Source organism: Platichthys flesus, chromosome 11, assembly GCF_949316205.1.
Source record: "Platichthys flesus chromosome 11, fPlaFle2.1, whole genome shotgun sequence".
NCBI lineage: Eukaryota > Metazoa > Chordata > Actinopteri > Pleuronectiformes > Pleuronectidae > Platichthys > Platichthys flesus.
The window spans coordinates 11021019-11048815 of NC_084955.1; the positions used below are offsets into that span (position 1 = coordinate 11021019).

The following is a 27797-nucleotide window of genomic DNA, read 5'->3' on the forward strand; positions in this document are numbered from 1 at the left end:
TATAGACACAATCAGGCAGACACATTAGATGACACAGTAAGTGGGTTTGAAGAACAGAGGCTCACAGTTGTGTGTTCGTTTGCATTTATGTGGGAGATACATACATGTATCCAACAGGAGTCAGGTTCTTCTCCCAGCCACGAGGGAGCTTCGCTGGCACATTTTTGACCTGGAGACACAAACACAAAGTTTTGTTTACTGCTTGAATGAGCTGCCGTGGTCTAAAAACACAGACTGTGCATACTAACTGTATTCATACCTAACCCAGATTAAATAATCTCTGTCCTGATGCTAACACTCTCATCCCAACAATGACAGCACAAAGATTGATAAAGTGTCAGTCGCTCTGTGAAATATCCCAGAACTCAGTCAGGATCACTGGTTAGGCCCAATCCCATTCCCCCCCCACACCCCTGGTAATGGTTGAAAACTTCCCCGACGAATTGGGACAGCCCTCCAAGAAGCCGTGACGTCATCAGCAGCCGTCGATGTAAGTAACATTGTTGAAATCTTAAATCAACCAATTCAATAGCTTTTATTAACTAAAGTGACACAAATATATTATCCTAATAACATATTACTGCAGATGAATCTATGACCTTTGAACTTCAAAAGCTTGGACGCTCCGACTTAATTCAAATTTAAATTCAAATAAAAAGCACACAGTTTCAGGTTGCTAGGCAACCCTGTCAGGATGCATTGTTGTTGTTTGAGCAGCTCGGTCGTCAAGGTGTGTGTGTGGGGGGGGGGGGGGTGCGAGAAATGAAAACGAGTGAAAATAAGGGATTATCAATGCAAAATAAAAGATTGCTAGCATGCTAACTCCAGCGCGCTAACGCTAGCATGCTAGAAACTTTATTTAAAGTTTGTTTTGAAATAAAAATTACCATAATTCATTGAAACAATATCAAACTAAGATTTAACAATGATTTTCGTAATGTTTAAATCCTTATTAATGAGGAAAACGACACATGTGTGGGTCTCTGCTAGTTTGGCGGTGAACGCGCTAATCCAAGGGGAACAGTTTAGCGGTGAAACGGGTTTAGTATCAATGGACTGATCGTGAATAAGTGAATACGAAAGATCTTTCCCCCTAAGTGTTAACAAAGTTGTTATGAACCGATCTGTAACCAGTGAAGAGCTTACCTGTCTGCGGCGGCAGGGAGCTGCCGGCTGCATGTAGCTCGGCTGCAGGGCAGTTGGTGGCTGGTACATGGGAGGAGCCGGTCCGGGTGCAGGCAGGACCTGCTGCTGCAGGCCGAACGGCGCTGCTCCGTAAGGCATGGCGCCGTGTGTGTGAGGCTGCTGGGGATGGTACCCATCCGCAGCCGCGGCATAACAGGGAGGACGAAGAGGAAAGTCGGTCGGTGCAACATTAAATCCAGGTGCAGGCAGGACCTGCTGCTGCAGGCCGAACGGCGCTGCTCCTTGGGGCATGTCGCCCCCTGGCGGGGACTGCTGGGGGTGGTACCCGTCTGCAGCAGCGGCATAATTAGGAGGAAGAGGAGGAAAGTCGATCGGGGCATCCAGGGATCCAGGTGCAGGCAGGACTGGCTGCTGGAGGCCGAACGGCGCTGCTCCGCGGGGAATGTCGCCCTCTGTCGAAGGCTGCTGAGTGTCAAACCCGTCCTCAACAGGATTCTCATCGGTAGGAGGAGAGTTGTCAAAGTCCGCCTCCAAAAGTTCCAGTAAAAAGTCAAAGTCCAAAGTGCTGTAGTTCATGGCCTCCATCTCCTCTCTAACCTGGTAGTTCGCTGGTTTCAGTTCCTTCATCCTTGCAGGTAATAGTAAAAATACTAGCGAAGTGAAGTTAGAATGGCGAGTTCCTCTCTGAGCGTCTCTCTCTGCGGTGAACTGCCAAGGCAATGAGTGGAAATCGCATTTGTGTTTTAAAAACGAGTTTACGTATCAAGATCAAAGGAGTGTGTCGTCACCTGATTTGGAACTTTGGAAGTCCGCTATGCAACTCGATATTACATGCGTTTGAATGTAATCACGTGATTCATAAGATGCATCTGTATTTATACAGACAGATAATTCATATCAGCATGTTTAAGGGATTCAAACTCATAACTCTGTTTTGGGGAAACAGAAATCACCTCTAACACTTTGTCCTTTTAAACTGTCTGTATTTGTGCTTGCACTTTAGATTGTTTTATTTAATTTTGTCTAAAGCAAACTTACATTGCTTAAAAGCATAGGTTAAAGTACCGTAGCTCACCCCTCTTATAGTTTTGGATTCTTATATGTGCAATGGGAGCATACAGATAATTAGGAACCCAAATTAGAGAAGCGGCCCCATCTTCCACATTTTATTTGACTGTATATAAGAGTTGAGTTACTTTAAAACACCTTCTAAACCTACTGCTTTGTTTCAGGATTGTGGAAAGTCTGTAGTTTGAAAACGACCTCTTATACATACAGAATTCGTCTGTTCAGGACTGCTATGATATAACTTGTAAATGTGACTCTTGGATTGAATTTAAAAAAGAAAACTTAATGCAGAAGTTGTGTCACTGTCCTAATGGTGGTTTATAATGTGTGTGTCTAGCTGCGTGATGTAGAGCTACAGTGTGTAGATGTACAAGGAGTCTCACCACAACATTACAAGAAAATGAAGCACTAAATTAAACCTCACACTAAGCAGTAACCAGATTCCTTTCTTTCCTCATGTGCCAGCTCATTGCATAAATGGCGCCCTCGTGAGGGAGAAAGATGCACGATCATGCAGTCCCTAAGGTAACTAATGAATTATACAGGACAGTTTTCAGACCGTTGTAGTGCAAATTCAAGAAAATTGTATTACCAAGAAATCCATGTTATCCATATTAGTGGAATTAACTATTAGGCATTTTAAAGAAATGTATCTTTGACTTTTAATTGGTAAATTGACTTTGCTATTATCAAAGCTTTGTCAATCGAGGTGTATTATTTATTTTTTCTGATGGTGTGCTGTGATTTGGTTGCTTGTCTGATGAATGACTAGAAATACTCCCCCTGTCTCTTCTCGAGGCCTCGACAGTCCAGAGCCGAATATCTAAAAACCTGCTTGTTGTGATATTTGTATAGAAACATTCCTGGGAGCCAGAGGATGGATCCGTACAAAGTCAGTGATCCTTAGACTTTTCATCAAGGTCCGTCAGCTGGTCACTGATCCAATTCCTCGGCAGCCGCTGGATGATTTGCACATTATTTAGCAGGACCATTTATGGACCCCAGACTTTAAGTCATCGCCTGATGTCTAGTGTAAGTATGCATGTGCATGATCGTTGTTTGTAGGATCGATGCAACCGTTTCAAGGCAGCCACTTGGACCTGAAATTGTGTGTAAACACAGTTCCATAGGACTGACAGTAACTTTTCACTATGTCACCTGATCGTAAAAAAATACTGTAGATATTTTCTTTCTTGCATTGGTTTGTTTTCTACCACCTCAAAGTCAAGAGAAATTTGAAAACAAGTTGATTTTGTACTTAATGAATAACCTGATATTGATCAAAATAACACTGCAGGATATCATTTCATTTTTAGTATTTATTAAAAAGGTCTACTTAGTAGACAGAAGGTATAAAAGTAACACATCTGAAGGTCTTCAGATGATTCTCACTCCCTGGAGAATTCAAATGGCAGAATAGTCCATCATAGGATCCTTCCTCCTTATCCTCTTCCTCTTTTTGCCCTGTACACAAAGACAAACATGTCAGACACGTGTGATATCACCTGCAGTGACTGTGTTGCATCATGAGTGGAAAATCATATCAACATGTATTTGAGCATAGTACGCAGTACATACGTAATTTTCACAGGCTGACCACTCGGGGAAGATCTGAGCGTGGAGCCGCCTCTCCCTGTCTGCATGTCCATAGTATATCGCCTGCTCCTCTTTGGGCAGTGACCTCCACTGTGGACGCACAACAACACAAGCATAAGTACACACAGATCCACATGAACAAGTGTAGGCTGTGAAATGGATCCACCCACAGTTTGTTTGTGACATGAAATGATGGAAATGCTCTTTTCAAAATTAGATTTGCTCACTAGTCATGTGACAGTACATACAAAACTGATAAGATGTCCAGAATTATAGTTAGAGGAACAATTCAGTATTGAAGTTGTCTTCGACAGTGCTCGATGGCAGAAAGCTTTTAAATCTTTTATCAAACTGTGGTGAGGTTTGTGCGACACCAAGAGTTTCACAAATACAGAGCAAAGACACTCACCATCTGTCCGATGACTTTGTTGATAGCTGCACAATCCCTCTTCTGCAGCTCTGCCGCAACTGTTGGCCTCTGTTCCGTGCGATATATCATGAAAGCGTTTGGAGGCTTCTTGACGTAAGGCTTGCTCTCGTCTGGTTCTGTGCAGAACTTTCTCTTTCTGTGGGAAAACAGTAAAGCAGGGAGAGCATGAATTTCCACTGTGTCAAACTGAGAGGAAAGAAACAAACTCCCCAAAAAAGAGGATTAAGGCAGAAAATATATGGTGATTTAATTTTGAGTCTGGCCATGTTGTGGTCGGCCACAGGTGATGAAGCAGTCAGGCGAACTCACCGTGGAGCGTGGGCCTTAACAACAGGGACATCAGAAGCGACAGGTGGAGCTGTGTAGTTCGGAAGACTATACACGATCTGTCCATTTCTGTATAGACACAATCAGGCAGACACATTAGATGACACAGTAAGTGGGTTTGAAGAACAGAGGCTCACAGTTGTGTGTTCGTTTGCATTTATGTGGGAGATACATACATGTATCCAACAGGAGTCAGGTTCTTCTCCCAGCCACGAGGGAGCTTCGCTGGCACATTTTTGACCTGGAGACACAAACACAAAGTTTTGTTTACTGCTTGAATGAGCTGCCGTGGTCTAAAAACACAGACTGTGCATACTAACTGTATTCATACCTAACCCAGATTAAATAATCTCTGTCCTGATGCTAACACTCTCATCCCAACAATGACAGCACAAAGATTGATAAAGTGTCAGTCGCTCTGTGAAATATCCCAGAACTCAGTCAGGATCACTGGTTAGGCCCAATCCCATTCCCCCCCCACACCCCTGGTAATGGTTGAAAACTTCCCCGACGAATTGGGACAGCCCTCCAAGAAGCCGTGAAATCTTAAATCAACCAATTCAATAGCTTTTATTAACTAAAGTGACACAAATATATTATCCTAATAACATATTACTGCAGATGAATCTATGACCTTTGAACTTCAAAAGCTTGGACGCTCAGACTTAATTCAAATTTAAATTAAAATAAAAAGCGCACAGTTTCAGGTTGCTAGGCAACCCTGTCAGGATGCATTGTTGTTGTTTGAGCAGCTCGGTCGTCAAGGTGTGTGTGTGGGGGGGGGGGGGGGTGCGCGAAATGAAAACGAGTGAAAATAAGGGATTATCAATGCAAAATAAAAGATTGCTAGCATGCTAACTCCAGCGCGCTAACGCTAGCATGCTAGCGACTTTATTTAAAGTTTGTTTTGAAATAAAAATTACCATAATTCATTGAAACAATATCAAACTAAGATTTAACAATGATTTTCGTAATGTTTAAATCCTTATTAATGAGGAAAACGACACATGTGTGGGTCTCTGCTAGTTTGGCGGTGAACGCGCTAATCCAAGGGGAACAGTTTAGCGGTGAAACGGGTTTAGTATCAATGGACTGATCGTGAATAAGTGAATACGAAAGATCTTTCCCCCTAAGTGTTAACAAAGTTGTTATGAACCGATCTGTAACCAGTGAAGAGCTTGCCTGTCTGCGGCGGCAGGGAGCTGCCGGCTGCATGTAGCTCGGCTGCAGGGCAGTTGGTGGCTGGTACATGGGAGGAGCCGGTCCGGGTGCAGGCAGGACCTGCTGCTGCAGGCCGAACGGCGCTGCTCCGTAAGGCATGGCGCCGTGTGTGTGAGGCTGCTGGGGATGGTACCCATCCGCAGCCGCGGCATAACAGGGAGGACGAAGAGGAAAGTCGGTCGGTGCAACATTAAATCCAGGTGCAGGCAGGACCTGCTGCTGCAGGCCGAACGGCGCTGCTCCTTGGGGCATGTCGCCCCCTGGCGGGGACTGCTGGGGGTGGTACCCGTCTGCAGCAGCGGCATAATTAGGAGGAAGAGGAGGAAAGTCGATCGGGGCATCCAGGGATCCAGGTGCAGGCAGGACTGGCTGCTGGAGGCCGAACGGCGCTGCTCCGCGGGGAATGTCGCCCTCTGTCGAAGGCTGCTGAGGGTCAAACCCGTCCTCAACAGGATTCTCATCGGGAGGAGGAGAGTTGTCAAAGTCCGCCTCCAAAAGTTCCAGTAAAAAGTCAAAGTCCAAAGTGCTGTAGTTCATGGCCTCCATCTCCTCTCTAACCTGGTAGTTCGCTGGTTTCAGTTGCTTCATCCTTGCAGGTAATAGTAAAAGTACTAGCGAAGTGAAGTTAGAATGGCGAGTTCCTCTTTGAGCGTCTCTCTCTGCGGTGAACTGCCAAGGCAATGAGCGGAAATCGCATTTGTGTTTTAAAACGAGTTTACGTATCAAGATCAAAGGAGTGTGTCGTCACCTGATTTGGAACTTTGGAAGTCCGCTATGCAACTCGATATTACATGCGTTTGAATGTAATCACGTGATTCATAAGATGCATCTGTATTTATACAGACAGATAATTCATATCAGCATGTTTAAGGGATTCAAACTCATAACTGTAGGGTTGAATTTAATGGAAAAACACCAATACACGGACTTTTAGCACCAACCAAATAACATACATAATAAAGGGTCCTGCACTGTCAGTGCTTGGGCCCTAATTAAAGGGCCAATTCGTAATTTATAAAGCTATAGCTACTCATTCAGTTTGTAAAGTCTAAAGTTTAAAAATATTCCCTAGTGTGTTACATGTGTAAAGAACTTACTGTAAACTTTATATTTAAGTGTTTGCTTTTAACCAAGAACTGTCTCTTGCAGGTTTTATTACATGACATTTTCCCTTGTTGATGACAGATTTCATGAAGATTCCCCACTGTGTTGCTCAGCAGGTAAGATGGTGTTTTCTTTTTTGGGGGCAAATTCCCAATTGTCTGGACCCAGTGGTCATGGTCATTACTTAATATGCAAAGAATTTGTCCTCATTCCTCTTTTGTGTCATTTTTCCCATCCCTCCCCACGGGAGTAACACTGCGCTCGTGACGAAGCAAGACAAGTTTAAGTTAAGTGTGCGGTTCCACATTTATTCTCATATTCCACATTTATTTATATCTTATTGGTTATTTTTGGCTGTCATTTCTTGCATTTCTCCCTTCAACCCCTTCCCCTTCTGCACCCATCTGCTCTCCCTCCTCCTCCTCCTCCTCCTCCTCTTCCTCTCTCTGGGTCTCAGCTGTTGTGTTTATGACAACAAGACACTCGATAATGTTCACCTCATTGTTGTCCGAGCTCTGTCGGGAACCTCGTACATCCAGCACGGTTCACATTGACCAAACGATTTCTGTTGGGAGGCCTGAGGCTTGATGGATGATTGCCCTTCATAGGTGTGTGCACTGCGGCAGCGGCAGTGTTAGTGTAGGGGATTAGTGGCCCGATTGATCACAATGATTGGCTTGCAAACCATAAGCCGTCGCTCTGGACGCGACAGTCATAAATCCGTCCGTGGGGAGCGGGCTGATTGGGTTATTTGATGCCCCAGCCCTGTTTTGGTTGAGCTTGAAATGGGAGAGGTCTGGGTGTCAGGGCTGATTGTGTTTAGGCCTGTTGGACATTTACAGGTAATGATATTTCTTACAATTGACAGGGTGGGTGGGTGGGTCATTGGGGTCTATTGAGGAGGAGGAGGAGGAGGAAGAGAGGAACAGAGAAAGGAAAACTGCTTTTAAATAATAATATCAGATGAAAACAGATTTTATATCCACACAAAGGTTGTTCAAAACTATTTTTCATAACTTTTCTCTGTGAGTTTTGAGGTCTTACAAAAATGATTTACATGAGTTTAAACAGTTTTTGGTATTTTTTGTGAGAAATGTCATGAGTAGGATTCCCCCCCCTGTGCTTTTCCTAATAGTTTCAGGTGTTTTATTTGGAAAACCGTAAACCAATCAGGATTCAGCATAATTTGAACCAGAATATGATTATTGGGATCACATTTGACTGAGCAAATCACACACAATCCTGATGATACTTGTTTTTTTACTCTTAAACAATATTACCTTATATAATATACCAAAGTTGCTGCTTATTTAGTGATATATTTAATATATTTAAAATGTTATCATAAAATGTTTAACATGTCAAACCAAATATTAAAGATCTTACAATGACTGTTCTTTTCTTGCACCATTTGCAGCTGAAGACATTATCTAACCTTCCTTTGTTTTTGAGACAAATCTTTATTGATCAACGCTGAAAACCCTCATTGATTTTTGGATTATCATTTTAAGAGGATGAGAAAAATGATTTGTGAAGAATAACCCCAGGTAACAAATTAGAATAATGTTTAAGAGACGAAGAGACCCAGAAATTGAATGTATTTCTCCATAGTGACCATTTTTAACTCTTCTATTTCCAAACATTTTAAATCTTGAGACACTAAATCTACAGGTATTATATAGAAGCATTATCTAGTGCATTTGGACATTATAAGTTGTCAGCAGCCTCCACTGCACTTCATGTTATGAATCCACAACCCATTTATGATGATGGAGCTATAACATGTCAACTAACTTTAAGCAACCGTAGTCATATCCTCAGACCAAGAATGAACCACTGTATGCTGAACATGTTATTCAGTTCATCTTACAATAACACATCTGGATCAGGTGGATGATGGAGAAGATGAATGTGACCCTATAGGAAGAAAACAACTATTACAGGTGCATAAATACCTCTGTGGAAATCAATGTACGTTTGATTTAGTTTTTAAATTTCCCTTGTTTATTTTGTGTTTACTTTAACCACACAGAAAGACGAGTCATCATTACATTACATTACATGTCATTTAGCTGACGCTTTTGTCCAAAGCGACTTACATTTTTAGTACACTCATCATTTATGAGGGGCCATTTTAGGGGCTCAGTATCTTGCCAAAGACACTTAGGCATGCAGGTGGGAAAGAGTGGGATTCAAACCAGCAACCGTTTTGTTGCAGAACACCCGCTCTATCCCCAAGGCCACGCTCTCCCCAATCGAGTAAAAATGCAACAATATAGGAGAGAGAGAGGAGCAGGAGCACAAGAAGCTCGGGAAAGGAGGGGGAAAGGGAGGGAGGAGAGTGATGGTGTGGTTGTGGGTGTGTGTGTGTGTGGTTGGGGGGGGGGGGGGGGGGGCTGTTGTTGATTGTTTCTGATATTTGAAGAGTGGTCCCGCAGACAGATCTCCACACTCAGACCACAGGGTACTCTGGTCTCTGTGTGTCTGTCACTGGAGCCAAAGAGGGTGGGAGGGCTTTTCTACAACTCATCGTAGATTTACCAGTCCCTCTCTATCTTTTTTTTCTGTCTTCTTCTGCTCATACTGTGATTCTTTCTCTCACTGCATTTTTCTTGTTTTTTGTTTTTCTTTAACCCGACGTCTTTGCCTTAAATCTGAGTGTAACTTCTCCAAGGACGCGCTGCGTAAATATGGTCAGCATCAGTTTGCAGCACACGGACGAACGCCAGCACAACTGGGATTAAATTCATTCAAACACTGAGGAGTGTCCGTCATTTTTGAAAGGTGAGTGTTACATTTCTGGAAATATATATATATTTTATTGTATATATGACTAATAATACTATGTCCAATAAAACAGAGTTACGATGCAGACAGCATTGTTATTTGTTTTTAAAATTTCAAAAATTTACAGAGTTTATCATTGAATTTTAAAACATTTATTTAAAAAAGGTTTAAATCAGAATGTGATTGCATGAGATATTGAGTTGTTGCCATATTTAACGCTGAAATGTTCACATGTTTCCTAAAGCATTGATTTAGTTTTCAGCATCAAAATTCACTGCGTGAAGATATGAAAAACCATGACAACTATTTCAAATAATGCACATTATCTATTTCATTAATTATAATTTGCTGAAAATGATCACTTTCTTGTATTGGATGCATAAACCTGGATCGTTTAAATGTCCTTTTAGAGAATACAATTTTTTTTCAAGACGGCGGTTTGCAGACACTGGGACAAATCTGTGAGCAAAATGGCGATCAACAAGTGTGAAATGAAATGAGCATGCTGTGGTGGGCTTGTAGAGACACCCACCCCAACCCCCAGTTTACCCTTATCCCAGTTCCCATCACCCTGTCTTCTTTTTCCTCTTACAACTGAAAGCTGTAAATTCATTTCAATGTACGATCTCGATTTTTCATATAATTCCTTGATTAAAAGGGTTTTCTTATTTCAAAACATTATTGTTGAATTCTTGCTGCACTGCTGAGTTTTCCAATTTTTTCCACTATTTGCATCAACAGCCTCATTTGCCATAAAGGGAATGATAAAGTTCCCCTTCCTGTGTTTTCTCTTTCATTCCTCACATTCAGCTGCTCCCTCTCCCCCAACCACCGGCATCGCTCTGCTGAAGGCTGTGCACCCTTCCATGCTGACGGAGAGAGTCGCTGTCGGCCTCATGTCCTCGGTTGTAGCCCCAGAAAAAGCCCCCTCCAACACCATGGGCCCCAAAGAGGTCAGTGCAGATGCGACACATTAATGTGGATTAATGGCATGCAAATCAGCCTGATTGTGAAAACCTCGTTGGATCACTGCAGGACGCAAGTCTCCTAATTTAGTGCATTTCTCAGTTTGAGCTTGATTTATAAAGTGTTGTGTGAGGGAAAGAATCATAAAGGTATTTAAATCCACATTTTCTGAAAGTTAAAATTTACCTTTCCAGCTGGATTTCTTACATCAAAATGTACGTATAACGTGGATGACATCATTATAAAACCTTGTCATCTGCAAGAGGTGACGAGGGAAATAACGAAATGAGAGTGAGACTGAAGTGACTAAAAGAGATTCATCCTGTACCCAGTCATTAAATCACACATATGTGCTTCTACATGTGAATGTTACCTGTCCGCAGTTCTGCCAAACCAAGCTTGTAACGAAATGTTGTACGATAAACATTAGTACAAGTTTAGAATGACAGAAAATACGGATCTGTAATTAATTCTACGTTGTGTCCGACTCTGAAGGTGGAGCTGATCCTTGTAAAGGAGCAGAACGGGGTCCAGGTCACCTCGACCACCTTAGTGGCACCCACACCGCCTCAGACCAATGCCAGTGGGGAGGAGGAGAGGGAGACCTGGGGGAAGAAAATCGACTTTCTCCTGTCGGTCATTGGATTTGCTGTGGACCTCGCCAACGTCTGGAGATTCCCCTACCTCTGCTACAAGAATGGAGGAGGTGAGATGGAGGAAAGGAGTTGAGTGAAGGAAGCTAGCCTAAGGGTTCTAAAGAGTTGATTAGTCTGTGACACTGAGAGAGTCCAGGAAAAAGGAAGCAGGGGAGGGAGGGGGGGTGGGGGGAAGGTGGTGGAGTTATGTGCTGGGTTATTTTGAAAATTAAAAAGACAGAGGAAATAAGATGGATTAATCGAAGACGACACAGAATTGCACTTGCAATACACATACGCACGTGCATGAACAGGTTTGCAAGAGTGCTCCAGGCCCTTGTGTTTGATATTCGCCATTTGTGATACGTCCAAACCCTTTTCAGGGATCAAAATAGAGGAGAAACCACCACAGCTGCTCTGAATAGATTAGCTCTAACAGTCAGGGCCGCTAATTACGGCTGTTTAACATAGAGCTCTCATTGTGTTTAAGAGCTGGAAATGATACTGTGACTGTGAGCGATGGTGACACCCTTCCACGGGGACACTGTGCGACCCCGAATCCAACATGATGTCTGTATACTGACATTATTCATGGGATTCATTTGAGATAATCGTCTCAATCTATATTCACATTCTGCATAATTAGGACCAAAAACTAAATCAAAAGTCTGGCTGGAAGTTTCAAATCATATTAAACCCGATCGAATTTTCATTACTTGGGGTAATTAAGCTATTTTGTTGCAAAACCAAAATATTTTTCAAACTGGTTATCTTCTTCTTTTAATTAAAGTATGTTTGCATCAGGGGTGGATCGAGGGGCGGGGCCAGATGGGCACCGGCCCCATATGATTGGCCCCTGAATTGCCCTTGTCCTGCCAGTGGTATTTTTTATGATGAACTAGCTTTTTTGAACAAGGAACAACTTTAAAAATATACTCAGTGATGTGTGTCTTTGCCCGACGTTAGAGTTAGAGATAACAGCCAATAAGGAACGATCTAAATGTTAACCTCTCTGAATCAGGAATTGTGCATGAATGTTGGACATGTAATTGACCCCTCTGTGTAAATTGTGGCCCCTCTATGGACCCTGGTAAAGAAAAATCTGCCACTGGTTTGTTTCGCATCTGAATTTTTTGTATTTGTTTGTTTGCGTGTGTTTGTGTGTGTGTTTTTGCAGGAGCGTTCTTGGTGCCATACATGTTCTTCATGGTGATAGCAGGCATGCCCCTCTTCTACATGGAGCTGGCGCTGGGACAGTACAATAGAGAGGGGGCAGCAGGGGTGTGGAAGATCTGTCCTCTATTTAAAGGTAGGAAGTGACACGTCACATGAGACATAATCATACAAACAGTGCCCACACACTAAAGGATGAACACCTTCAACAAGTTCCTACAGGAGTCCCTGTACATGTATTCTTAATCTGTCCACCGCTGCATCACTTGCACTCTCTCCATCCGTCCATCAGCCTGCCTGCTCCTCTGTCCGTATGATCATATACTTCCTTTAATATCCATGTGTCTGCTCTGTCTGCTTGTCTTCCCACATCCTTGCCTGTCCACATGCCATTCTCTTTTGTCTGCTCGTCTCCGTGTTGAGCGGCGACAGGCATTGTTTATCCTCCACGGAACATCAGGTTCTGTTGGCACTCAGATGGAAAGCAAATGAAAATTGGGCTTTTAGACTTGAGTCCTGATCGTCCAAATCCGTCTGTCAAAGACACTCTCTCTGGGTACTTTTCAACACATCGATAAGCAAAGCGGAGAATGTCATCCAGGCGCACGCAGGACAAACACACATAATGACCAATCCACTCTCCTGAGCAAAGTCACTGGGTGAAAATATAATGAAAAAACTTTTCTTGGTGTTACAAGATGAGACTTGTGTGCACTCACTTAAATCCATTTTTAACACATTTCCATGAATTTAAAGATGCATCAGAGATGCGTCATCTAACTCTGTTATTAGCAGCAGACCATCTGTCGCTTCACAGTATGAATCCGTACCAATGCTTTTTGTTGATTATGTTCAGTCTGGTCTGAAGGTGGCCCTCAGTGTGCACATGTCTGTCTGTCTGTCTGTCTGTCTGTCTGTGTGTGTGTGTGTGTGTGTGTGTGTGTGTGTGTGTGTGTGTGTGTGTGTGTGTGTGTGTGTGTGTGTGTGTGTGTGTGTGTGTGTGTGTGTGTGTGTGTGTGTGTGTGTGTGTGTGTGTGTGTGTGTGTGTGTGTGTGTGTGTGTGTGTCTCTCATCCTCCTGTGTGTGAACATGTGCCGTCTCTCAGGGACCACACTGAGTACGTTGACGTTCTAATCACACGCTTCACACTTTCCCTGTCTCTCAGCGGGGGGATAACAGTAATTATTCAAACACACACATACACATGCCCATATCGACAGTAATTATTCTGATCAACAAGCTGGTTTCCTCTCAGGATCAATGCATCTGAAGAAAAGGGCTGAGGAGGGTTGACGGAGAGATAGCCGGGCCACATGTGGTGCTAATAAGAGGCATCGTTGCCTGGACAAATATCACATCCAAATGACAAAGGAACCAATAAGGCACAGTCGCGGTCAAGCCTCTTAGCAAAGGCTAACAATTAAATTCAGCCTTAAATGATTGGACATAGTTGCAGGTTTATAGAAAGGGTAGATGTGCTGATAATTAAAGCATGAAAAGGCAAACGTGCTGGTGTGTCATAGACTACTGTAGTGTGGGTGCTCTGTGCAGGGATCTGTCAGCATGGAGTCACTGTTCAGCCAAGCCGTGATTAAGTTTGAACTGTACAAGACCACATGACCAATACAGAAGAATATTTAAGATTAAGGGGATGATTTGATATCATTTGGTTCACTTTATCTTGCATGATATGCTAAAAGGTGTTTGTTGCAGGAAAGTGTGGAAAGGGGACTCTGTAGTCAACACTTGGACAATGAATGACTTCCCGGTCATTTAAAATTCAGTGCCTTGTAAAAATGTAGTGGGATAGAAAAGGACCAGAAAATAAATCTACTAAATTAAAGTACAGATACATGTAAAGTGTACATAAGTATAGTCAGTAACTAAGTACATGTACCTTTCACATCCCACCTCTGAAAAGGTATTCCTACTACCCTTCTCTGCTGTAACATGTTATTATAGCAGATGAAGAAATGCAGTGGAAGAAATGCTGTGATGAAGTATAAAGTGGAAAAGCAATTGACATACTTAGGATTATTCCCTAAAACATTTTACGGAAAAACATAAATGCACTATACTTAACAACACCAGAATTTTGCAGCCATTGAAATCAACTATGAAACGACAAATCAAATCAAAAAGTATTTATATTACTCATATTCACAAATAACAGTTTGCCTCAAAGGTTAAATGATCTGTACAAGGTGTGGCGTCCTTAACCTTCTCCTATAGGGTGACGAAAACCTCAAAAAAGGATAAAGGCAGAAAAGTATTTGTTTCACGATTTGTGGAGATTCCTTTGAAATGCGCCTATCAAATATCTGATTCATGTGTGTTGCCCCAACAGGCGTCGGCTTCACAGTGATCCTCATTTCCCTCTACGTTGGCTTCTACTATAACGTCATCATCTCCTGGGCGCTGTTTTACCTCTTCTCCTCGTTCACTGGCGACCTACCCTGGGTCCACTGCAACAACAGCTGGAACAGCCCCAACTGCTCAGACTGGGCCGACAACAGTTCAGTCAACGACATTTACAAGGCCACTCCTGCTCAGGAGTACTTTGAGTGAGTTGGTCCAAACTTCAGAAGCTTGAATCTGTAACTTTCCATCAGATCAGAGTGTTTGTAGAGTTTTTTTTAGTCTACATGCAAATATGGAAACTGCTATTAGAAGCACCTTCTACCGTGACTTAGCTGAATTTAGGCTGAACTGTAATGTACAGTACACAAGAAAAAGCCCAATCTCTAAATTGACAAAATAGCTGAGGTTACTGTTGTTACTGTCCTCAAATATCATATTAAATGAAAAATAAAATATTCGTGAATTATGTACTTTGCTCAAAATGGAACTGGCGTTCGGCTGCATTTAGCTTTTCGCCGCTTTCCTCCCTGTGACCAGGTGTCTCTTTTTCCAACAAGTGAGGGGCTGGTCTGTTGTGACAGTTTAGGCATTTCATCCCTGCTCGTTGAAACGGCAGTGTGCTATTTGCACAGAACCACCTGCAGACGTCTCTATCATCGGCTGATATTATTCAGATCACCTCTGAAATTATCTGAGTCAAGGCGTCAAAAATGTTCACTGACTTTACAGTCTCTCAGGTGACAAATTGGATACATTTATAGATGTGCACTTTCAAATCTGTTGCCTTTTATTGCTCTTCCAATTTTCCTTATCACCAAAGAACTCTTAAGATATTGATTCCAGTTTTATGCTTGATCTGGATGCCTGTAAATATATCATCTGCTGGGTTCACTATATATACTTAGGCTCTTGCTGGAACCTAGATATATGAATTCTTTATTTATCTAGAATCCCTTAATTCAATGCAAGTTGTAAAGTCTCTGAGTCGGGACACAAAGTGCACCTGGGTTCGACAGCACTTTATTCCCAGCGTTGAGGTCGTCTACCTTTGATCAGGTTTACCTTAATTGTATGTAAATCTCAAGCTGTGGCCAGAAAACATGAATCTTGTTCCAAGACATTTCCTTTGCAATTAGATTACTGACTGTAGCTCTGACTTACTACTGGAGGCGATTGTCTTAACAACAGGTAACCACAGGTTGTGAGGTTAGTTGTTGGCATTTGGGTACAGTGTGTAGTTCTTCTCAGTCTTATTTATTCTTTATTTATGCTAAACATTAGACCTCCAGACTGTCTGTCCAAATGTCGGCCTCTGTAGTAGTTATTGTTGTTAACCAGAATATTCCTTTTCCTTAGTCGAGGCGTGCTCCACATCCAGGACAGTAGAGGCATCGATGACCTGGGTCGTCCACGCTGGCAGTTGACTTGCTGTCTTGGTGTGGTGATTGTTCTGCTCTATTTCAGTCTCTGGAAGGGAGTCAAGACATCTGGCAAGGTAGGATGTGACACCGTAGTCCAGAGAAGAACTGTAAAATCTGTGTGTGACTTTAAGCTATGGACTTCCTTTGAGGTAATATGTGATAAGGAAATGCTGTCACCAACACCACTGTGCAGTATGTGTGTATACAGCTGTACGCTTTCTTTCAGAAGAACTTGCTTCTTAATGTGTGTGTGTGCACGACCTTATTTCCTCTTGTGCTGGAGTCATTTGTATGTGTTTGTGTAACGTGTGCAACCCTCTCAGGTTGTGTGGATCACAGCTACCATGCCCTATGTGGTCCTGACTGTGCTTCTGCTCCGTGGAGTCACCCTGCCTGGAGCCATCGATGGCATTAAGGCCTACCTCTCGGTGGACTTCCTGAAGCTCTGCGACGCCAAGGTGAGAGGGGGGGGGGGCGGGGGAACAGGTGAGGTGAGAGTGGTGGTCGCGCTGAGGAAGAAGAAGAAGAAGAAGTGGAAGAAGTGCTAAGAGGGGAGGGAGGCTGAAACAGCGGCTAAAAGGCACATTTTTATAAAGATATTTTTTTTCTTTATCTAATATTATCACTTGTATTGTTATCTGTGCCCACGCACTAGTAACAACAGCTATTTTATTAAGAAAATTTGTAAATATTAATTTGTAATTGGGGAAATCAGTTCAATCCACTGTGGGTTTAATTCATAACATCTGAGAGATGATACTAAATGAATAAAACACTGGTTTTCAATGACAAGTACCATTTAAAGAGGGATTCCCTCAAGAGGACTAACAAACGTGAGGAAACTGTTGCCATAACTGGTTTCTAATATTTTCCTTATCTCTGACACCCACTATAACATCACAATATCTCATTTACCTTAATAGCAGGCACTAAGGAGCTCAATAAGTAAGCATGCAGGACTCAGTTATGGACAAAGAGAGACAAAGCAAGAAGGAGATGGATGGAGAGATGCACCGCAGCAATTGCAGAATTAGATTAGATAGATGCATGGAGCAGTAATTTGCAAAATTACCCCCCGTATTCACAAGCGTCTTTCATCTACTGCCGTTGAATGAGTTTCCTGCAATTATCCCTAATAATGGCTTTTTTCCTCTCCTGTGCCTTTTGTTTGCCGCTTCACACAAGTGTGCTTGTTCTGTCGCTCCCCAGGTCTGGATCGAGGCAGCGACACAGATCTGTTTCTCGCTGGGAGTGGGGTTTGGTGTGCTAATTGCCTTTTCCAGCTACAACAAATTCAGCAACAACTGTTACAGGTAAAGACGCATGAACGGGGGGGTGCAGGGGCCGGGTGGAGGACGGGCACTGGCCTCTACAAACAAACACACACACACACACACACACACACACACACACGGCATAAGCAGGTGAATTACAATAACCTTTGAAGCTCCTTGAAACACGCCATGTCTTTGACAGCATGCTGCCGTAACACCGCTCAAAACTGTCGCACTCTTTGAAAATCATCAGCATCCCACAGGAGGCTTTTATCTCCTCTTTTGCCTTTTTCAATGTTTCTGATAAGTGACACATGACACCGTCCACCTCGCGGATTCCTCCTTAAGCTCATTCTATCATGGGACACTTTTTTGTTTATCGGTTAATTTTCTATATTTACTTGAGCTGCTTTCAGACATTTCAGAGTGAGACACTCCTCAGTTTCTACAGACTTTATCTGCCTGACCTCCTTGTATAATGTCAGTAGAGATCCAGGAGAAGTCGATGTGTGAATACAGCAGGGGATCTTCCTCTGGATTCACCGCAAGCCAGTGGAGGGGTTGATGACGGAATTTAACGTTAACTTGAACTCTCTGTGCACTTTAACGATCATACTGTGTACATATATCAAATTGTAAATATCTATCATTCATATTTAACATATGTATGTTTAAGCCTACCTGGTAATAAACACAGATTCTGGTCAATTTTACAAATGCAGGAGACTAGACAGGGGTGTTGCAGTATAGGGGAGGAAAAGCAGACAATTGTTTGGGGCATAGAGATGAGAGGTAACCCCCAAGAACAGCTGGTAACATCTGTCCACAGAAACTGTAGTTGTATAGGACACCCCTTCATTTCCAAGTTAGAGGAAACTGCAATGACACCGTGGTAGTAAACCCCCTAATGAGGCTCCATGCCACCAACTTTCTTCCTATTGCTGTGTGAACATCTAAATGTGAGCCTGTGATGTGTCTGCGAAGGTGGTGGGGGTTAAACTTTACGACCTTGCTGTTATTAATTTGGTTGGTTTCAATGAAGAGCTCCCCCCGGGACCCTTTTATCTAGGGACCCAAATAGTGAATCACTCATGAGGCAAGACTCTATTTCAAAAGGCAGGATGACAGGTTGCTGGTATTACACAGGAACAGACACTGACTTACTGACTGACATAAAAATCCATAAAATCATTCCAGGTTCTGCCAGATTGTTCTGCCACCCAGACTAATTAAACCACCCAGCATAAATCCCATGTAGAAGTCAAGGGATCAGCCTTGACCCACCCCTGAGAATCTCTTGTGTATGTGTTGATATTGACTGTGTGCTGACTAATGACTGACCAATGAATGTTTTATTTTTTTTCCCCATTTTATTTGATGTTATTGATCCAGAGACGCCATCATCACCACCTCCATCAACTCTTTAACCAGCTTCTTCTCCGGCTTTGTGGTCTTCTCCTTCCTCGGTTACATGTCCTTTAAACACAACGTGGCCCTGGACAAAGTTGCCAGAGATGGTGTGGTGTTAAATCGTCTGTGTCTTTATTGTGGTGCTTGTATTTGTGTTGTAGAAAATGTTAAAACGTGCTGAAAAAGGGTCTTTTGAAAAAATTAAATCAAACCACCCTGCTTATATTTATTTGGGGATGTACGGGGCCTTGTCAAGCGGTGAGAGCTTCACCTAATTTTCTCATAGCTTCTTATCGCATCTAATTTTGTAGCTTCTTGACACATATCATTTATATGCTGTGGGAAAGAAGAGAGTAAAGGTTAGACAAGCATCTCACAGAGGAATGGTCGATGTCAGAAGAATAAAATCTGAATCGTGTATATTTGTTACTTTCGAGTGTCAGTAATATTTACCATGGGCTGCATTAAGTTTCCACTTCTTTAATCAATGAAGGAACCCCACAACCCTCAGATAGTTTTTTACAACATCTATGTCATGTTTCTATATAGCTGTAACTATAACTCTTAACTTATGTCGTAGGCAGCTTTAACTTTCTTTTCATGTCGAACTTCTTGTTCTTTAGGTGCTGGGTTGGTGTTTGTCATTTACCCAGAAGCCATTGCCACATTACCTGGGTCATCAGTGTGGGCGGTTATCTTCTTCATCATGTTGCTGACGCTGGGCATTGACAGTGCCGTAAGTCTGTGCCCACACACACACGCACACACAGACACACATAACAAGTCATTTTAGTCTTGTAGCTACAACTACGCAATAAACAGGGATATCTAATGTGACTAAGCAGCTTACGTCTCCCTGACTTTGTGTGTTCCTCTGACTGTGTGTGTTGTTGTAGATGGGTGGGATGGAGTCGGTGATCACTGGGCTAATTGATGAATTCAAATGCCTCCACAAGCACAGAGAGCTGTTCACCCTCTTCATCGTCACCGCCACCTTCCTCATATCCCTCTTCTGTGTAACAAATGTAAGTATCCAACCCATTACACTGCAATCGTCTTGTTTATTCAGTCCTTGTTATTGTTACTATTTCTTCACTTCATTTATTATTTCCGCTGGTGTGTTTAAATGCTGTGACCTGAATGATGAGTATTTGTTTTACTGTAATCTTCCGTCTGTGTCTCTCTCGCAGGGTGGGATGTATGTGTTCACCCTGCTGGACCACTATGCAGCCGGAACATCAATTCTCTTTGGAGTGCTTATTGAAGCCATCGGCATCGCGTGGTTCTACGGTGAGAGAGATGGACATGTGAAAAGAGCAGGGGAAACAGATGATTCATGTTTCCATGGCCGGCAAAGCTGATGCTATATTAGGAGCTTGATGAGAAATCAGTTGGTCTATAGACGTTCTGTGCCTCTGTGCCTCAGTGCCACATACTTCTATTAGACAAAAGGATACCTCAGCTACAAGGTCTGATTCCCACTAATGGCTTTGGCCTCTTCAGTCTCCGGCCAGGTTTCTGTGCATGGTCTTGTTGAGGTACACGTCATGCACTGCGGCTGTGATTGTGGTAAGAGGTCAGTGACGTTAAGTGGTCCAAGCTGCAAGGGGCCACACAAAGAAACTGCAGCTGAGGGAGAGACCTTTTCTGGGGGGGCGACCCCAAATTAAATTTCTCTGCAGATGTTCAGATTCGGCTGATGCATTATTTTACATCCATTTCTCATCACCTCAACAATGCTTTCCTATAGTCTCCTAGTTTCTGAAAGGTAATGACTGAAGTCTCACATCTTTTCTAATGTGTATTTATCGCTGAATGTATTTCCTTGTTTTTTACATCCAGCAGAGAAACTGATGGAAAAATGTGAAAACCTCACCCCCATTTTGAAAATTCAGCAGGCATAAAGTACAATAAAAAATAATCTTGAAGGTCGGGGAAAACATTTGACCTGAACTTCTCTATCGGGTTCCTTTTCTCATGTCTCCTGAACCTGCCTGTGGTCAGATCCATAAAGGGCTACAAACTAACCAGGCCCCAGGCAGTGGAGGTCAGCATACCGGACCGCTGTGGTGGGCCGCGACCTTGGCAAGCCAAATAAATCAAGCCTGAGGCTTTGCAGGGCCTTTTCCCCCACTTCCCCTTAACTGCTGACAGGGAACCTAACCCCTGGCCACTGTGGTCTTTCCCTCGTCCTCCTGCTGTCCACAACATGAGAACGTTTAGCTGCGCTGAGTACCTGGTCGTCAGTCTGGATCTGTTCCCCTGCAGTAAGAGATGCCTTCTGGGCAGGAAGAGGAAATGTAGTGCTAGTTTCATGAGAGAAGGAAAATCATGATATTGTAAAAAAATGTGCAGAAGCTTATTACACTTTAGTTTTTTCTCCAAATGTTGGTTTATGAATTGTATTTTAAGAATGATCTGTGTCCTCTGTGGCAGACAAAAGCCACATGTAATATGTTTCCTAGTGCTTGATAGTCTCTACTGGAAACACATCAAGCTTTAGAGATGTTGAACATACACCAAACCGGCTGTGAATGTGTTTCAGGAGTGGATCGTTTCAGCGACGACATCGAGGAGATGATTGGCCAGCGACCAGGCCTGTACTGGAGGCTGTGCTGGAAGTTTGTCAGCCCCTGCTTCCTCCTGGTGAGTCGAGCATTTTGAAACGTTACAAGGGGGAAATTAGTTAGAAAGAAATAATGAGTTGATTCAATACTTATGCTCAAAAATCTGCTCAAACTCTATGTTTTCCATGCACAGTGACACTGAAATTGTAGATTTACTCACTTTGATACTCTGTCTGACAGTCCAGCTTCTTATTCAGGTCAAGTACAAGTGCTTTAGGTTTTTCCCTCAAAACCCCCTCCTCATCCTTAGCACTGCTCAAATACTTCCACTCCTCTGGAGAGATTCACCACCAGCAGGTTGTGCCTGATACATTAACTTTCATGACCTTCTCTGACCTGTAGCACCCAAGATACATAAAGAACCACACTCCTCATCCACAGTAAACAGTCCTGAATTGGGCAAAAAGAGGGTTTGAATGAATACCGTGCTGGGTATCTGGCCCATGCTCAACCCAACCCTGCACATATCATTTTGACTGCTTGACCACAGGGTTCATCCTCCTGTGACATCTGATAGATGGATTTTTAAGTCTTTTACCATCTTCTCCTGTAGTTTATGGTGGTGGTGAGCTTCGCCACGTTTAACCCTCCAAACTACGGCAGCTACGAATTCCCTCAGTGGGCCAACACGGTGGGCTGGTGTCTGGCCATGTCGTCAATGACCATGGTGCCGATCTATGCCATCTACAAACTCTGCACGCTGCCTGGAAAGTTTTGCAATGTAAGTCTGAGTTTTGCCCAAATATGAGTTGAAATAAGTCATATAAATGTTAATCTTTCAATCTTCAGTTTGCTTTGTTATGATGGAGCCCTCTCAGTAAAGATAAATTGAGGTGATCTGCTACGGCAGAGGCTCTAAATGTCCTTCTCTCCCTCTGTTGGAGCAGAGACTGGCTTATGCCATCACCCCAGAGAAGGATCACCATTTGGTCGCCAACGGGGAGGTTCGGCAGTTCACTGTAAGTGTTGACTTAACTGTGATTATGCAGATAAATGTCACATCTATGCATGCTTTATATAAATGTGCATATTTATATTCCTTAGCAAATAAAATTCAACCATACCGACTTGTTTTAATTAATGGGCATATCTCAATTTCTCCCACAGCTGAAGCACTGGTTGGTGGTCTGAGTACTACCAGGAGAGAGGGAGAGGGATACAGAGGGTGAAAGAGTGAGAGAGACAGAAAATGAGGTTATGGACATTGGGTGGATGAATGACTGCACAGCAAAGACCTGGGGAGCAAAGAATAAGAGAGAAATAGCCATTTAAATTTACCATGATTGCGGCTGCGGGGGTGGGAGATGTTTAAAAGTGCCGAAAAAAACAAACCCATAGAAAACAGTGTTCTTTTCCATAAATACAAAAAATCCTATAGTCAAAAAAATCATACTGTGTAACTTTTCTTCACTTTGCACGTAGATAACAATATAATGAAAGTAACAGGGATAAGGAGTTTGAGATGCTACAGACAACAATATTATGGTTTTTTTTTCTAAATTAATCTAAATTTATGGAAATAAGCATTTTTTTTAAATATGTTTATTATTATTAGTATTATTATTATATTTTATTTATTTTAGTTGCTAATGACATTAGCAGTAAACAGCTTATTTTTAATATTAGTGCAATACAAGAACGTAGCAGTCGGGTGTGGGATAAATGTCACAGGTTTCACTGAATTCATGTAATAAGTTATTGACTTTCAAAAGACTGTTATGATGTTATGTCACAGGTTTATTGTCGGCTTTGAAAAGGGGGAGGGGGGGAGCGACTCACTTTTGTTTACATATGAACCACTCACAGGACAGAACGGCTGCTACATCAACAGACCAAAAGATCTGCATAAGATAAAACCTGAGCTTTCTCATTTTTATTATATCAGCACAATATACATCGATCAATCAGTACTAAAGTAAATATTTGAAAAACTGAATGACACAACCCATTGCTGGTTCCTTTTGTAATATTACTTATAAATTAGCATTTTGGAAATTACATTAAATCCTACAATTGGAACTGTTTATCATTCAGAAAGCTAAAGATTTCTAAGATGGAAATAATGAGACTTATACTAATTTGGTGGTGAAAGCAGAACAAAAAGTCCAAATATTTATCACTGACTCACTGAGAGAGGAAATAAGGAAAATGTATAATTTGCCACGTTGTTATTCACCAACATTTCTCCTCAGTTGCAGGTGATTTCTTCCTCCAGAAGCTTTAATTTAAACTGTTTACAGAATCTCACTCCGAATCTCAAGACTGTTTAAAACGCTGCTTTTTATTAAACTGCAAATAAATAGTGTTTGATGTACCATATGAAGTAATTTAAGTTATACAGTAAATCTGTGTAAGTAAATGTAACGTAGAGGGGCTTGTATCGTATTGTATTGTATGATATTCTGTAACAAGACCAACAAGACCACATGTATTATATAGAATATATGATCTGAGATTATATATATCTGAAACCACTTTCCTGTTCACTTCAACAGGAAAGTTGTTTCAGACCTTTGTATATAATATATAATATCATTGCTTTGTTTACTGTGAAGTTGATATTAGCCTTAAGGGCCTTGGTGAGGATTACATGGAGACTCCATAGGAGCTCTTTCTGTTGGAAACCTTTTCAAAGGGGTCAGCAGTGACTCGTTCCCACCTCGTGCTACATGTAACAAACCGAAAGGGTTAATTATGTCCAAAATTGTATGCCTGTGCTGCTGTGCTGTGGTGTTCCTGACCGTATGACTTTGTTTTGTACTGTCAAATAAAGTATAATTAATTCAGTTGTTACATTTAAAATCACACCCTGGTTTTTTGTCTTCTTGTATTTTCTCTGTCCGAGTCGTTTGGCCCTAAGAAGGCAAAGTAACTTGTTCCTGTGTATTTGATCTATGTGTGTGAACTTTAAATGTTCCTTTTTTTAATTTGATTTCATAATTCACGTTGCTGAGTCACTATGCACTACTCATTGCTAGTCCTGGATGGATGAAATACTTCCAGTAGAGATATGACCCAGGAGGAGGGGTTAGTGTTGTTTTCTGTATTCCATAATAACCTGCACGCACCAGTCTCTGATGTTGTCACACTCCACAGCTTTCAAAAAAGAGATTAGCTGAGAGAGCAACTTTGGCATTCAGCATTTTTTAAATAGAGACCTGATTGAATGTCTTCCAATACAGTTTAATCTAAGACCATGGTCCATAACTGGCAGTGAACATATTTATGTCCCTCATACCATCATCTGTTACACATGTGTGTTGTCCAGGTATTACCCACATTGTGGGAACCTAAATTTGTTTTCACAGTCATATTATGGGGACTTGTCTTTCTTATGGGAGAAAGTCCCCAGAATGTAGATTACATGTTAAGGTTAAGACATATTTTCACTTAAAAGACTATGACACATGTCTGCTAAGAGGTTTTCCAAACATTGTCAAGCTCGGACAACAATTTTGTCCTTTCAAGGATAAAGTATAAAATGTGATAATCCTGTGTTGCTGCAATACAAGCTTTGTCTTGCAACTAATCTAAAGAGGACGCACATGATCAGCATCCAATCAGTGGATCTGCCTTAAATATCACTGACTCTCCAGATGTGAAACTGATGGAGCTGATGATTGACATTGTGATCACTGGACAAGGAAGACTTAGACAAAAGGCCGGAGAGCGATGTTCCAACCCTGTGACTTTACATCTGATCAGTACCTTTGGGTCATTCATTTTGATCTAATGCAACACACACACAGATAATTATCGAGAAGGATTCATTCAAATCTGTCCAAGATTTCAACAAACATTGTTTTTAGAGTTTAACTTATTTCTCAGATGTGTGTTTGTGTGTGACAGTGACGTGTGGCTACGACTTGTTAGTTGGTTGACACTGCCCTCTACTGGAAGAACAGAGGCAAAGCATATCACTCCATGAACAGCATCATTGAGCTTTACATTACATTACATATCATTTAGCTGACGCTTCAACAAGTGCATTCAACACCAGTCACCATCACCACAGAACACGTGTTCATACAGCTCCACAGAGAACATGTCTGCGTCATAGTGAGAGCTCCAAATCCCAGAAGTGACTCACGTCTTCTACTCTGTTCAAAGCCCCTAAACAATTATAATACATTTCCATTTAAAGATACATTAACTGTGTAGAGAGTGACACACTATAAATGAGCATCATGTGAACAAAAGATTTTTAATTGTATAATCTGAAATGCCCTGAGAACACATTAGCACCCCGCTTAACCTGTATGTCTCTGGAGTATGGGACAAAATCCACCTGGACACAGGGAGCAGATCATAGAATAAAATCACACCCATATGATTTGAGTTCCCTCAGTCGTTTATCTGCTGGAATAACACTTTTTAAGTAGCACCTTCTGAAACAACAACCACTTTGCTCAATATGCCTGACCACATACTACTACTGACTAACCTGCCACTTCCTGCATCATTAAAATTGACATTTTATTGTTATATAAATACTTAATTTATTTACTTTAAAAACATACACAACATGATACCCTTTTTAATTCATGTAGACTTTTTAATTCTTTTCTCATGCATGTTGTACATATTGTGATTATGTTGTGTGTGCTCTGCTATACGTGGCCGCTACTGCACTTCGATCTCAGAGTTTTCTACATTTCTCTCTTTGATTGATCGATTGAATCGTGAGTGTAAATTGTGCATTGGGTACATTTTGAACATTCAATTAATATCTCCTGTACATTTTAATCTGTGGCTTAAATTTTAAACCACACCACATTCTATAGCACCATCAGGTGACTTCAAGAAACTGCATCCAAAGTATTGTATGTAGTTGGATTGTGCATGTACAGTGATGCAACTTTGCAGTACATAGGCAACGCTGTTATAAGATATTATAATTAATGTACTTTTGATGTTTAGCCATGTTTTCAATAAATCACAGAAACTAAACTGTATCAAACCATATTCTGTGTTAAATGGTAAAAAAAGTTAATTCAAAATATTTTTTGTTCGGTACTGGATTTCTGTGGCTATAATTATTGTTATTTATTATTGCAATTATTTTTTTATGGTACTATATGCTATAGTACCATCGGGTGGTGTTAAGAGTTTGACTAGTTGGACTGTACAGGTGCAGTGGTGCATCTTTGTAGCAGAGGCAATCATTATATATGATATCCTTCAGATTTTATCCTGTCGTGTAAGGAATCTATTGATAAGATTTGAGCATTCATCTTTTTTTCCTGCACGCTATCTGTGGCTGTAATTGTAATTCATACCGTTTACTATAGCACCACCAGGTGTCTTTAAGAGGAAACTGCATCCAAGTGAGCAGGTATTTGGACTGTGCAGGTGCAGAGCTGCATTTTAGCAGTATAGAAAACACAGGTATATAATAGTCAAGTAACCATATTTTCATACATAAACTTACAGAAATGTAACTGTACCAACGTGATGTTGTTGCATAATAAGTACATTTGTACGATATAAGCGTTCTTATTCCTATGTATAATTATTATCTGTGGTGGCTATAATTGTAATCCAGACGATATACACTACACCACCAGTTGGCTTGAAGAGGGAAGTGCATCCAAATGACTATATAGTTGGACTGAACAAATGCAGTGATGCATCTTTGTAGGCAACATTGTTAAATGATATGATAATGAAGATTTTGTTGGTAAGCATCTTTATATGTACAAAACATACTGTATATGCATTAACGCTCAATACTTTGGATCAAACATAACTCTAAATTCTGCTAATAGACTTCTGTTCATGCCCATCACGTTTTAAATCCTATTGCAGGTGCTTCTAATTGGGTCAGCAGGAAACGTATCACCTGACAATCAAATGTACAAAAAGCAGAGAACAAGTGTCCCTGTGGTGGAGCAGCACCTCCACAACACAAACATGTTATTTGTCCCACGTTCTGCGTGTCGCCGGGAGCCTGTGGTTTTTGCAATTGGTCTCCTGATGCCCAATTAACTTTGTACAGTGGCTGCTGCAGAGTTTCCTACAGTTCAAAGCCACGGGCTGCAGCTTTATTACGTTTTTTAATTGTCTCCACTTTAGGGAGCTCCTCGTGCATGTTTACAGTTGTGTTTCCTGCACGCTCGCAATGTGCTTTGAATTGAACCGATATTTGCTTCTGCTCTTGAGAATATGATTTACTGCCTGCTTATTACGACGGTGGTAATCGGTGAGAGAGCAGCGGTGTGTTCCCATAGATACATCCCAACACATGAGCT

At 41.8% G+C, this 27797-nt stretch overlaps 1 protein-coding gene and 2 long non-coding RNA genes across 3 annotated transcripts; 1 reads left to right on the forward strand and 2 right to left on the reverse strand.

The window, feature by feature from the left end:
- Positions 1–3791: 3791 nt before the first annotated feature.
- Positions 3792–4639, reverse strand: LOC133964593 (uncharacterized). The gene is made up of 3 exons (XR_009923804.1): positions 4550–4639; positions 4220–4376; positions 3792–3900 (listed from the first exon to the last, which is right to left on the reverse strand). It is a non-coding gene; the product is annotated as an uncharacterized LOC133964593 (long non-coding RNA).
- Positions 4640–10510: 5871 nt separating this feature from the next.
- Positions 10511–23037, forward strand: slc6a3 (solute carrier family 6 member 3). The gene is made up of 15 exons (XM_062400310.1): positions 10511–10632; positions 11141–11351; positions 12458–12589; positions 14801–15017; positions 16171–16309; positions 16559–16693; positions 17445–17548; positions 18902–19026; positions 19543–19655; positions 19816–19944; positions 20110–20209; positions 21465–21565; positions 22100–22267; positions 22434–22505; positions 22654–23037. The coding sequence occupies exons 1-15, from the start codon at positions 10546–10548 to the stop codon at positions 22675–22677; spliced, it is 1857 nt and encodes a 618-aa protein (XP_062256294.1). The 5' UTR covers positions 10511–10545; the 3' UTR covers positions 22678–23037.
- Positions 19104–19898, reverse strand: LOC133965644 (uncharacterized). The gene is made up of 3 exons (XR_009923888.1): positions 19770–19898; positions 19591–19661; positions 19104–19255 (listed from the first exon to the last, which is right to left on the reverse strand). It is a non-coding gene; the product is annotated as an uncharacterized LOC133965644 (long non-coding RNA).
- Positions 23038–27797: the final 4760 nt, after the last annotated feature.

Excerpts from the sequence above, each read along its gene's own strand:
- slc6a3 (XM_062400310.1), top strand. The coding sequence starts at position 10,546 with ATGCTGACGGAGAGAGTCGCTGTCGGCCTCATGTCCTCGGTTGTAGCC. Across the intron at positions 15,018-16,170 it reads CCTGCTCAGGAGTACTTTGA|TCGAGGCGTGCTCCACATCC; the intron begins GTGAGTTGGTCC and ends CCTTTTCCTTAG. Across the intron at positions 19,656-19,815 it reads CGCTGGGCATTGACAGTGCC|ATGGGTGGGATGGAGTCGGT; the intron begins GTAAGTCTGTGC and ends GTGTTGTTGTAG.